Source organism: Pimephales promelas, chromosome 21, assembly GCF_988280905.1.
Source record: "Pimephales promelas chromosome 21, fPimPro1.hap1.1, whole genome shotgun sequence".
Lineage (NCBI taxonomy): Eukaryota > Metazoa > Chordata > Actinopteri > Cypriniformes > Leuciscidae > Pimephales > Pimephales promelas.
In genome coordinates, this window is record NC_142789.1 from 21037859 (window position 1) to 21051601 (window position 13743).

General features: G+C 36.8%; 1 protein-coding gene across 8 annotated transcripts in view; it reads right to left on the reverse strand.

The window, feature by feature from the left end:
- The window catches only part of iqsec1b (IQ motif and Sec7 domain ArfGEF 1b), a 165007-nt gene that overhangs the window by 23965 nt on the left and 127299 nt on the right, over positions 1-13743 (reverse strand). The window contains exon 1 of one of the 8 annotated variants that reach the window (XM_089125217.1): positions 2153-2208. The exons of 6 other annotated variants lie outside the window; for them this stretch is intronic. In XM_089125217.1, the coding sequence (XP_088981343.1) occupies positions 2153-2196 (44 nt within the window). In that variant the 5' untranslated portion in view covers positions 2197-2208. Of the gene's footprint in view, positions 1-1016; positions 1289-2152; positions 2209-13743 lie in introns of those variants that run through there. One more of the 8 variants, XM_039673420.2, reaches the window with a different exon arrangement.

Genomic DNA, 13743 nt, shown 5'->3' on the forward strand with positions numbered 1-13743 from the left:
ACTCTTGGGTGCTGCTTTTGGAGTCTTTTTCATATTCTGATTCTTCAAGCTCTGAAGGGTTTTTATTGCCACCCTTACACCTGACTTTAGTTTTCCCTCTATGCTATTACGTTGAAGATTAGACAGTTAAAAACAATAAATGCTTTAATAAACGTAACTTGTTTGCTTAATAATTTATCCCAGGCTTGCAAAAAAACGTTACGTTGTGCTGTTGACACAGGTTACACACAAATCCACACTAAATCCAAGTTTGAGAGCATTAGAGGACGAATCAAGCTCCATTCACAAGCGTGGCACGTCGCATGAATGCAGCCCTGTTGATGACTAGGAAATGCTTCGGCATCTTGCATAAAGCACTTATTGTTCAAATAAAGCTTGCTTTACTAATATCACCAAGCTTATTTTGGTATTAAATGCATTTCAATGGGGCTGATCTACTAATATAAATACTCACATCTCTATTTGTTATTATTAGCTAGCTACTGCCACCTTTCCATGACTGAGCCAAGTATAAAGCCAAAAAACTCACACTCACACAAATACTTCATTCATTAGCAAAACAACAAACAGAATGGCTAAAGTAGAGACAAGATATTCTTGTTGAAACTTTTTGACTAACACAATCAGTGATGGATAGAGGTCATCATGAAAAGGAAAAAATCTACAATGACATTAAAGCAATTTTCGGGCTAATGATATACATAAGATATAAATGTATCTATCCGGTGCAAGATCGACTAAAACCATACACAACTAGAAGCAGAAGTGCGCTGAGAGCAACAATGGAGAGGTTTGCGCAATAGAGGAAGATCCCCCATGATTCAAAGCAGGTAAAAGAAACAAAGAACCACTGACCTGAAAGTCACATAAAACAGTGTGATCTACTTAAAAACACACCCTGATACAATGATACACTCCGTCCCAATGAAAACAAACACAGTAGAGACACAATTAAAACACGTTTCTCATATCTATATGTGTTCTGTAACACACAAACACACACATTGAAATCTTACCAGCTCCCCAGTTCCAGCAGAGACTGGCTTCTGTCTGAAGCGCAGTGCAAACACCACATGTTGATTTCTGATCCCTACAAACATCAACATCCCTTTGGCCTGTGGCTGCCCATCTCCTCGCCAGGCAAAGCCGTCTCATAGGAAAAAGAGGCACGCTCTCAGTCCGACTAAAGACCTCTAAATCCTCACCCTCTCCGTTGCGCGCACTCTTTCCTTCTCTTCCTTTTTTCCTCTGACTTTGTGGAAGGGGTGCTCTGAGGGGTGTGCAGGGAAGGGGAGGGAATTCCACAGTCCGGAAAACTAATTACGTGATGGCGGGAATATAAACGACCAGCACAACCCAAAGAGGAGGGAATGGGCCGGCCCGCCGAGTCTGGAGCAACAGAGCCAAAAGATCGCAGGCTGGAAAGCCATGAAGGGATTGGGAAGCCCCTCTGGAATGACAAAAGGATGTGAGTCTATAAATAGCACGATCACAGGATGGACTAAAACGCGATGGATTGGACGGAGGAAGTTCCGCTCGTTCTCAGGTTACAACGGCTGCAGTAATATGAGCTCATAACGTGTTGCATACACGCTTCAGACTGGACTGGAGAAGTGCAGCCAAAAAGCTGCTCCGTCAACGGCCAGTTTACACACCCATGATGAATCCATCTCAAACTTACAACCGTGTCATTTTTGAGCAGCGGTGTGGATTTATGATGCATTAGAGTGATATAGACTTAAAAAAAAATGAGGCTCCCCCTCATGTCGTTTCAAACTGGTATGAGTTATTGTTCTTCTGTGGAACACAAAATAATGAAAGTCAATGGTGTCCAAAACAACACTGGACCCCACTGACGTTCATTGTTTGGCTGAAAAAAAACCCAAAACAAACACTGAGAACGTGTTTGTTTGGAACGTCATGAAGTTCATTTGATAAAGTGTAAAAAGCCTCGATGAGGAACAAACACCTACAAACTTTCTAGCAAAATGTCAAAACATTGTCCAGCTGACGCCTTATTCACAGACAAGGCTCTGTTGTCTTGTAAAAGAGGTCTAAAAACGCACGCGCACACACAGCCGTATTTATAGCTAACAGTTTGGAAAACATCTCTATAATCTTTCCCCTCTTTTGCCTCCTCCCGTCTACTTACATAAGGAGGGCGGCCAGGCTTACGCATTTCCTCTCTGACATCATTACCTAAACAATGGGCGTCGCTCAGGCAAAGCCCAGATGCTATCACTCGCCCGAGTGTGCAGTTTGGACTGTCCGTGGGGTGCGAGAAAATGTGGACTTGAGTGGTTTTAGGAGTCTCGTCGAAAAAGCCAACACGGATAGCTTCCAGGTGGTGAAATCTTGGAGTTTAGTCTATAACGGTTGAGAAGTGATGTTCTCTAATTAGAGTAAAAGCTCAAAGCTGTTCCTTAGTGAGAGCCCCTCTTATTTCCTGTCCCTTGCTTTCTTCCTGAACTAAGATTCCCTGAAGGAAGACTAAAACAGGTTGAAATTGGACCAAAGGGGTCCAGAAAGCAGAATCAACATCTGTTCTTCTATGGTAGCCTCAAGATGTACATGTGCTCTTTGTCAAAGATCTTCAACTCTGAAGTGCAAAGCAGCAATGAGGGGAAAATCACAGCAGGACGCTGAAATACAGATCTAGTATGTCCTTTCGGATCACACGGACCAATTTGGTAATGTCTCGGCAAACATGGAATAAATAAAAGACAGGACATCTAATGAGTCATGCGTTCAATAGCGCGTGACTCACTCCTAAAATACAGTCTCCAAATGAGACAGACATGCAGAAATAAAGAAACATCGCTAAAATGATAAACTACTACTTTGTACGTACAAATGAATGCAGTTGAAGTCAGTCAGGCAAAAGCCCATTATACTATTCTGTAGCTAATAATAAAAAGCGGGAGGTCACTGTGACTTTTATAGCAGAGTTCATTACTAAGGTCCTTAAATCTTTTAATGCTAAAAGGATTGGGGAGCAATACTGTAAAATCTTTCCTTATAATCAGCGTGACAAATTCATTTTCATTTATTCATTTGGTTCTAGGTCTATATCTGTTATCACGGAACTGCTGCTAAAAAACCACAATGAAACATATTTCTACAATATATTTGAGGAATATTCAGCTAGTTACAGCTACAGTATGAAATCGCATTTGTGGTCTAAAGGACAACAGGCTATTAATAATAATGAAGCAGCAAGTTGCTAAATAAAATCCAATGACAATACAAAAAAAAAAAAAAAAAAAAAAAACCCAAACATAATCTTTAAACTAAAACAAAAGCCACAAATATTAAGCAGCAACGGTTTTCCACTTCAATAATAATAATAATAATAATAAAAGTTCCTGAGCACCAAATCATCATATCAGAATGATTTCTGAAGGATCATGTGTCACTGAAGAGTGGAGTAATGATGCTGAAAATTCACAGGAATAAGTTACTTTTTATGTGAATAAAAATAGATTATAGAAATAGATAAAAGTAATAAATGTAATATTTCACAATATTACCAATTGAAGAGTTCAGATGCAAAAGCCTCTAAATGCCATTTGAAATTTTCTTCTTTAATGATGATTTTTATCAAACTTGTATATTTAAGTTCAGTAATTTCACTTAAATAACAATTAATAGGTAATTATCATTGCCATTTAAGTGAAATTACTGAACTTAAATATACAAGTTTGATGAAAATCATCATTAAAGAAGAAAATTTCAAATGGCATTTAGAGGCTTTTGCATCTGAACTCTTCAATTACGTATATTTAATCAAATAAGATTATTGCGTCCTCTTTCAAACATATTAAAAGATCTTCCAGACCGTATGTAAACAAATAAGAAAAAAACTAAAATTACAGCCCGTTCTCCATCATCTAACTGATGCTTTTGATCTGACGCCCTTTAGCATCAATATGAGACATGCCTCCTAGTGGTCTAACCCTAACCCTACCCCAGACCTAAACCATCTAACTGACACTAAAGGTTGCAATGTGCGTCGGATTTAGAAGCATGTTCAAAAGTGTCAGTTAGATGACGCCCTAGGATGAGAATGCGTTGAAGATTACCCCTTTGTGTATGGATCTACTTTCGCTCGTCACGGATTCAGGATCTGCCGTGTCAACTTGTCAACTAATAATGACAGCTTGGGATGTTTCGGAGTAACAAAAAGGCAGCAGAAGCAGAAGTTAATGCAGATAAAATTACATTTTAGATGCAATATATTCAGTGTCTTTGTTTTTGCTATGCCAATGAAAATAGTTCCAAATGAAAACATTGCAAAACACTCAACAGAAGCTGATAAATCATCGCTTTGAACGAATCAGTTGAATGAATAATTCAATGACTCACTCATGCGTGCATTGAAGGAATCGGTTTAACTGGTGCTATGATGCAGCATCGATCAGATTTTAACTAACAGGTATAAATAAACTTGTAATAATGAATTGTTTTATTTTATAATTTTATTCTATATATTTGTTGTGAAGTCTCAAAGCACCACTCGTTTTTTTTCATGCCTTTTCTTCACCAGCTGTCGTTTCGTCTATAGCTGTCTATTTTCGGCCTGCAGTCTGGGTTGAAAGACAGCTGAGTTTCCTGTGAACTCGAAAGACAGAGGACAGAGCCAATGTGCAATTCCAGGTCTGACTTCATTCTCGTCTTTATTAGTCCAAGGAACAAATTGAGATGAATGTGGAAAAGACGTATTTGAAAAGAGCTGAGTTTTTTCCTGTTAGCTCAACTGATTCCTAAGAAGCAAAACCTTGTGAATCTACAGCAAAAGTGTGAATTAAATTACTGGCTGAGGTCACGGAATGGCTTAATCTATGATTTCAGTTGTGTCTGTCTGGAAAAACCTCATTGTTGAAATCTGTCTGCAGTGGCACAAATCCCTAGTGTTATTCTGCAATGGATTTTGGAGTGAAATTACATGTTATCTACACTATGGATAATGAATTCATTTCTTTCCTTCTCAATAGTTACTCTCCGGTCCTTCTTAAAGGGAAATAGTACTTTTGTATTTATTTAATCACCCCCATTTCATTCCAAACCCATATTACTTTTTATAAGAATAATAATATAATGTAATATAACATATTATATAATATTTAACATAGAATGATAGTGGGAATATGGGCATTCAAAACATAATATGTTATATGTTACATATATGCAAAATTTTTTTTGGCTCTTGAACATTACTCCTTTTGTTTTCCACAGAAAAAAAGAAAGTCGCATACAGTAGGTTAGGGATCTCATGTGGGTAAACTGTGACCCTCATTTTTTGAGCGAACAATCCCTTTAAAACCTTTTTAGATGTGAAATCAGAAATCTACAGACTAGTGTTTTCAGGTAACAACCACTCTATACAGCTACAAAACAATAACACCAATTACCAAATAGTACAGAATGATTTCAATGACCATCCCAAGGCACTTTAACATGAGTTTTGTAATACAACCCACCCTCACTTCATGTAGCCTACATAATTATATGGCATTGCCCATCTACCCGACAGCCGTCTGAGCATCGAGGAGTAGACACACACATTATAGCAGCATGTTTGCCTTTAGGTCCAGCTGTAATTTAAGCCTCTTTGAGTTAAGTGCTCCTTGCACCCTTCTTAAACCTGATCAAATACAAAAACAAGTGATCTTCCTGTCTGAGTAGCAGCGGTGGACTAGTAAAACTCCAGCTAATTGCATAGCTAGCTGTTTATTAGCAAGCACAGTTTGTTCTCCCACATCTAATGTCCGTAAACAGAATTTAAACTAACCCAGTATTAATCTACAACTTAAATGGAGCAAGTTTCAAGTCCGTCCTGATCGACAGATAACCGTTTCCTGTTTAGTTTGTAAAGTTTGCAGACAAATTTGAATTGCACTATCCATATAAGGACATCTGAAGTGCACGTTTGGTTGGGAGATGTTAAACTATTTAGAGTCCCCTCCCCCCAAACGCCGTAGTGGAGCTTAAACATGCTTTTGGCTTCTCTTACAGGCCTAATCTCTAATCTGAGGGATCCTGCCCACGTGTGACCCTCCATCACAATTCCCATCATGGGCCTTTGAGATGGATTAAGTGTTGCACAGTTGCAATCCCTCCATCCAATGCAAAACAACCACTTCTGCATCCGACTAAAAGAGCAAATAGCTTCCCCGCAGTTCCTTTTAGCAGGGTCAGTTGTCACAGAAGGTCTGTTTTTAATGGTTTCTAAGTTATCGTTAACAATAAATTCCCCTATGAAAAAAAAAGAACAGGATTTTTACCCTTGAAACTCAACTGCTGTCCTAAAATATTAAAAAAAACGCCTTAAATCAGCCAGCCACTCACTGTAAAAAAATATTTTCAAGATTTTTTATCACAACATGTTTTCTTTTGTCAAATCAACTTAAATCATTTATTTAGTTGAGATAACTTATTATTTTGAGTTTCTGATGATTAAATGAATCTCCTTCATTGTATTAACTCACTTTTTCCAGTTCAATCAACTTAAATGTTAAGGCAACCAGATTACTTACTTTTTTAAGTTAAACCAACAATATTTTTTTTACAGTGCTGAGAATCAAGCATTTAACAGCGCCATGTTTCCTGCACCCAAACCTGTGAAATAATTCAAAGACAATAAACAAACATCTTTGAATCGCATTTTCTTCTCTGGCTGCATGTTAAAACCTACATTTCTAACAATTCAAGAATAAAATACTCTTATGAGACGATTCTTCTAATGAATCAAACAAAATGACTCAAGTTACAGGTTTAAATCTGTTACAAATTTAAATCTCGCTTATAAATCATACAACAAATAAAAATGTAGCTTCATACAAAAACTTATATTTTAACCTATTATAAAAGGGTTTGAGGACAAGGCTTTGAATTTAGCTTGTTTAGGAAGTGGTATCTTTCTACCACTGGTGTCATTGCGACGTGTCTTGAGATGTGTGAAAAAAACGACACAGAGCCTTTCTGTTGCTCAAGCACAAAGACAAACAAATAGGCTGGGCAGTTTCGACATGCTCAGACATTATCAGGCCCTAGACGAAATGACCACTGAGGTTGAGTCTAAATAAACAGAGTTTGAAGGACGTGCCTTGTTATCGTCCCTGTCTGCTCCCTCCCGTGCTGCAGGGACAGAGTAGCGCCATCTAGAGCTGGAGATCTGCCGAGCAGCTGTCAAAGGCTCAAACCTGATCACCCCAAGGCTGACAGGCTTCTTACAGTGGGCGGACTGCGGCAGGCTGGGACTTCATTCAGCTGTCTGATACATGACCCTCAAACTGCCATCTTTTGAGTCAATAAAGGAAGTAGACAGTGAAAACTGAGCACCAGACACAGCCAGGCTGCACAAGTACTAAAGAAAGATCAAAATATATCAGAGATCATATATCGGTATTGATGGTGAATCAAAATGATTCTATTTATTTAGCATGGAAATTACTATGGTTTAAAGTAATGTTAAGTTGCTATGTTGAAAGAAATATATCATTAGCTCAATCACAGGGCATACAGTATTCAAATGGAGAAAGCAGTGTGGTATTTCATTAAAAAAAAAAACACAAAGTGTGACATTTCTTTTTGGCTAATAGGTTATTTGTTTGCTGTTTGATAAAACTTTAAACTATAGAAGTTCAACGATTGATTATTGAAAACATTCTGATATTTATGTACATAATACCGTACAAATGTTTGGTATGTGTGTGCGCACAAAATCTGTGGGAATGAGTAAAACTATGTTCAATATGCCCAATCCCATGCCGGAATTCAAGCCCTGTAACACCAACAATATTCATCCAGAGTAAATGAAACGAGTGAGTACACTGTAAAAAAATATTTTCAAGATTTGCTATCACAACATATTTTCTTTTGTCAAATCAACTTAAATTATTTATTTAGTTGAGATAACTTATTATTTTGAGTTTCTGATGATTAAATTAATCGCCTTCATTGTATTAACTCACTTTTTCCAGTTCAATCAATTTAAAATTTGAAGGCAACCAAGTTACTTCATTTTTTAAGTTAAACCAACAATATTTTTTACAGTGTAAGGGGAGGTGGGTTTGTGGGTCAATTCGCAATTTGACAACACTACATTGCACTTAGTTCATTATTTCAGATGACCCTATTCGAAGTACTTTTTAACCCGGCAAAGTGGCTAGTAGACAGTAGTAGACGTTAGACTGCACTGTTGAAATCCACCCGCATTTGGCAGGTATTAACGTCAAGCCCTGGTAAGAATGGCTAACGTTTAATGTCTGTAGTTACTAATTTTGCCCCGATGAAATTGAATCAAGGTATTGGTACTGAAATCAGAAATATTAGCCCCGATAGTACTTGGTGTCAAGTCAAAAATCACATAAGTGATCTCCCTCATACCTAAAGCAAGGACAGCGAAGGTTTTTCGTGTGTGTTTGTCTCTTTAGGCACCTTGATTGATGGGTAGTGACCAGGCGAGTCTCATCTCATCACAGTGAAAGATGTGTTGGTGGTGCAAGAGGCAACTGACACATTCAAATCGCAGCCTCTCTCTACTCAGAGTTCAAGGTCGTTTTAGAAACTCATGGACTGGAAAACATCACCATTTCACACACTGTCAATTCACTGTTTCACATCTTCTATTTTAATTATGCAGCAAAAATAAGTGAAGGCTATTTGCAGTTTTCTGAACGTGCGACATGTCATTGCTAATGCATAATTAGCTGAAAGAACAACACACTCTGCCAAACACACACAAATTTAACAACATTAAAGGTGCTTAACTTACCCGCCCGAAGGTAAACACTTAAAATGATGGAGTAATGCCAGCCGTCAAAACACAACACAAATCTTCTCTCCCTCGCTAGTTCCTTTACTGAAGTTCACAAAACATGTGCGCACTGCTTCTCCTCCTTCAATATGAAATCCCTTTTCTGTGCCACAAGCTACACACACCAGCACCTCCCAACACTTCCGTCTGCTCCAGTCACAGCGTTAGTACTGGCACCAGGTATGTATCTGCGCCCGTCCAAACGTGTGTGTGTGTTTCAGCTCTGCTCAGGAAAGCGCAGGCAGTGGTTATGGGGAAGTGCTGTTTGTGTGTGTGTGTGTGTGTGTGTGTGAGAGGTTTAAAGGAAGGGAGTGGTGCCTGTGACATACTGTATTTGAATTGTCAAAAGTGAATGTGAAACCATGCTGGAGACCTATGGCAAATAAACAACAAATCATATTTTCTCATCATAATGAAACTTATCTAAAGCTTTATCTTTGCAAATGCACTCTAATCAGGGTTATTTTCATTAACTAAAACTAAAACCATACAAAAATGTTTTATTACTTTTCATCACTAAAACTAAGTAAAAATTAATAAAAATAATCCTTATTAAGACTTGACCTTAAAATTAAACTTGAAAAAGAGAAAATATTAAAATAAAATCTAATTTATCTAGCTTTACTAAACACTATTATGAGGAATTATGAAAATTGAAAAATACTATTTCTTACCTGCAAAAAGAAAATCAATTTCTAAAACAGACACTTGGATATGAATAAATCTTATCCAGGTGGGCCATCTGAGCCTTTGTTAAATCCTCTGTGAATTTCTAATACAAAAAGAGATGAATCGTTTTCATTGCTCTGTGTTCATACAAAAGAGATGACACTGAATATTCCTCAACAATAATGTCCCACGTCAGCGCGCGAGAAATGTATATGGTCGTCTATTCTAGAGCGATCCCAGGGCTCATAACGTGCAGCAGATCAAACGATCGATTTCACTCGCACATGTGGGGAGATTCACACAAGGACCTTTGTAAGAACTTCAAGGCGCAATACTCAGTGTGTAAGAATGCGGTATGGAACGTGAGACGGGCTGGAGTGTTTTCAATTTCAGCGCTCAGGAAAACTTTGATATCATTTCACCTCTAAAAAAGTGTTTTATAAAGGATCACAGACCTGACATGTGGAACTGATGTGACATGTGGACGATTCAGAACTGATCCTCCATGTCATTCACCACAACTCTTACAACATTTTGTTATGGTAAACATAGATTTAATATATATATATATGAAGAGTTCAGATGCAAAAGCCTCTAAATGCCATTTGAAATTTTCTTCTTTAATGATCATTTTTATCAAGCTTGTATATTTAAGTTCAGTAATTTCACTTAAATGGCAATGATTATTACCTATTAATTGTTATTTAAGTGAAATTACTGAACTTAAATATACAATTTTGATAAAAATAATCATTAAAGAAGAAAATTTCAAATGGCATTTAGAGGCTTTTGCATCTGAACTCTTCATATATATATATTAGTGCAACAATTAATCGCAATTATTCACATCCAAAATAAAAGTTTGTGTTTATATAATATATATCTGTTTTCACTATGTATAATTATTTTGTACAGTATATAGAAGAAATATTTGCATGTATACACTGTAAACATATTTATACATCATTTATTTTATACATACAAATACATATTTTATATATATAAATTAAAAAAAAGATTACATCGAATACAGTAAACATAGTATACACACATATATAATGTAAACACAAACTTTTATTTTGGATGCAATTAATTGAGATTAATCATTGCCCAGGACCATATTTGCATCGTGAATATGGGCGTTGTATATATATATATATATATATACAATAATTAGTTGAGACTAAATCTCAGAAATCCATTGGATCTTCGACAAAACTCATACAAACCACCCTGCTTCAATCGTGAATAAAGTGCCGCACATAGTTTGGACGTTTCTGCTTGTTTGCAGAGAAAATAAAGTATGGGTTGAAGTAAAATAAAGAAACACTACAAACAACATTCTAATGTTTTATGTATTTGAGGAGCAGAGATGAGTGTCCTAGTCTAGTATTCATCTTATATAGTCTGTGCGAAGCACTTCATCTTTTATAACCTGAGATTTTCCCCAAATGACAGAAAAAAAAACTGATCGCCCACATAGAAGCTACAATAAACTTTTTGATGAAAAGGTAATGCGACACACTTAGATGCGGCCGTTCTAATGATGGACAAAACACAAATGTCTGACATTCGCTGGTCAAAAACCATGTAACTTAATTTGAGCTTGATTTAGGTAAAAATGTTTATGATGACACATGAAGTGTCAGAACATAAATCCGCAATATCAACTTTAATTGCAGTAGAGCAAACTGTAGTGGGGAAAAAACCTGTAGTTACCATCATTAATGTTGTCAGAGACATATTTTAAATGAATATTTTAAATGCTGGAATGATTCTTTGCCTAATTGTATCATCATCTTGTACTGTGGCAAGTAACAACTGGATAAACAACCATATCTCCCCAAACCTATCTAAACAATTTCCAATCAAAAACATACCCTAGACCGGAGATGACCAGGTGGTGTAATTCAGCTTCTCTTGCCGATGAACGGAATTCGCAATTTCAAGGTCAGGGCACAACAAAACAACACAATTTGTGTCAGCCATTTAGTTCATGAATACCAATGAAATTCCATTACATGCTGCCCTTCCACAGTTGCATGAAAGAATGAAAGTGTTACGGAAAATCGATGTGAAACATTGCATTTTAATGCAAGCATAAATTCAAGGAATGATTGAATATCACATTATGATGCAAATAAATATTTCTAGTGGCAAACATCAGAATACATGATCTGAACAGATTAGAAATTTATGCTGCAATTTAAAAAAACAAAAACAAACAACCAACAGTAGAGCATTGACCTGTATGTTCTGGCACCCCTGGCAAAATGCTTCACTTTTAGTGCCAGTTGAGTACGTTCTTATAAAAGATAATAGCTTGACATAAACTGATCCCTGTAAAATTCAAAGCACACCAACATACACTGAAAATGGTTAACAAACTACTATAAAACGCACATTTTTCTATAAATTCCAAACTAGCTTACTTGAGTTACCTGCTGAGGTGGTCTCAGGCAACATTTGCAGATGCACAAATAGTCTAGCACATCTGGGAGCTGTCGAGAGTAACCTTTACAAGGGGCATTCAGAAGACGTGTAGAGCAGTCCATGCATACCGATACGTATACGCAACACAACTCTGCTGCTCACTGCTTATAGTGATCTAGAACCAGTTCTTTATAAAATCATCAATAAAAAATGTAATGTAGCATCTATAAAAAAAAACATATGTTCTGTGATTATGACCTAGATTTCTATTTATTCTGCATTCCTCAAATTTACTCTAAATTCAACAAGTTAGCTAAGTTAAAAAGCATGTAATCTGTGGACCTTCTGCGTGTTTCTCTGATTTAAACATGGTAAAATGTAATAAACAAAACAGAGTACTACATGCTCGCTGAATTACGTAATCAACTTACCCAAAATGTTCAATAAATGAACATCTGTTGGCACAGAATCTGAGTGGGCCTACTTCTTTTTAATGCCTCTTTGCTTTTATTAGCAATAATTTGGAGTTTTATAGCAAAATGAAAAACTTATGTTGTGTGGACTGTCAAATCTAATCAAAAACACCCTTTGTGTCAAAAACTGTTTGTGCGTGCCAAACAACCAGACTTGAATTGTTAAAACAACAAGCTATTCCATCTTTCAATCAGAGCTTTTGTTCTAACCATTTTTACCCAGTAGCCCTACCCACTGTGCAATCTCATTGGCCCAGAACCTCACCCCCCATCATGTCACTTAAAACAGCTCATCATTTGGATAGTACATTGTGTTATGTACATGCTAATCATACTAGCACACTTATTTTTCAAAGGGCCATTAATAAGTGGAGGCTGTATACTGCATATATTTTAACTTCCTTTACAAGCTTGACAGCAAGGCAGATTTTCTCCCAAACATTCCCCAGATGTTGACAGCACGTTACCAAACTTAAGCCACTGAAGTCTATATACTGTATACATAACTGTGCGTGACACTCTTCTGATGATAATCGGTCAATTTCTCATCAGGCTTGAACAAGGTGAAAAAAAACCCCCAAATGTGATCCAAATAATGAGAAACCAATAGTGATTTGTCATCATGAACAAATTCTAGACTATTAAAAACAGATATATATATATATATCTGTTTTTAATAGTCTAAGAATTTTTTGAAGAGGTGACTGCAGATGACTGCAGAACTGTGGCCACTTCTGCTCAAAACAAACATAACCTGGTGAAACCACTGTGAAAGCGGATGTGTAAAACTGTCTTAGGCCTCAGGGTCAAATCCTGACCATCCCAGAAATCTTTTAACTTCCTTTACAAGCTTGACTGAAGCAAGGCAGATTTTCTCCCACACATTCCCCACATGTTGACTGCATGTTACCAAACTTAAGCCACTGAAGTCTATATACTGTAGGCTATACATAACTGGGCGTGACACTCTTCTGATGATAATCGGGCAATTTCTCATCAGGCTTGAACAAGGTGGAAGAAACAACCTAAGTGATTCAAATTAATGAGAACCCAATAATTACATGCTGTGCCCTTAAGGTATTAATTGCATGATTTGTCATGACAGCTAAAGATTAAGCAACTTAAAGAACGGCAGTATAAACATTGCGTGAGAACAATATTTGAAGAGTTCCATCTTATTAAACATTGCTTTTCTATAAATGTGTAGAAAACGTAATGAAAATGTAATTTTAAGGGGTCCTTGATTATGATTTCACTTTTTTAACTTTAGGTAGTGCGTAATGTTGCTTTTTAAGCATAAATGGTGGTGGTTAAAGAGATTCCCCCTTCCATTTGTGAAGCGCTTTGAGG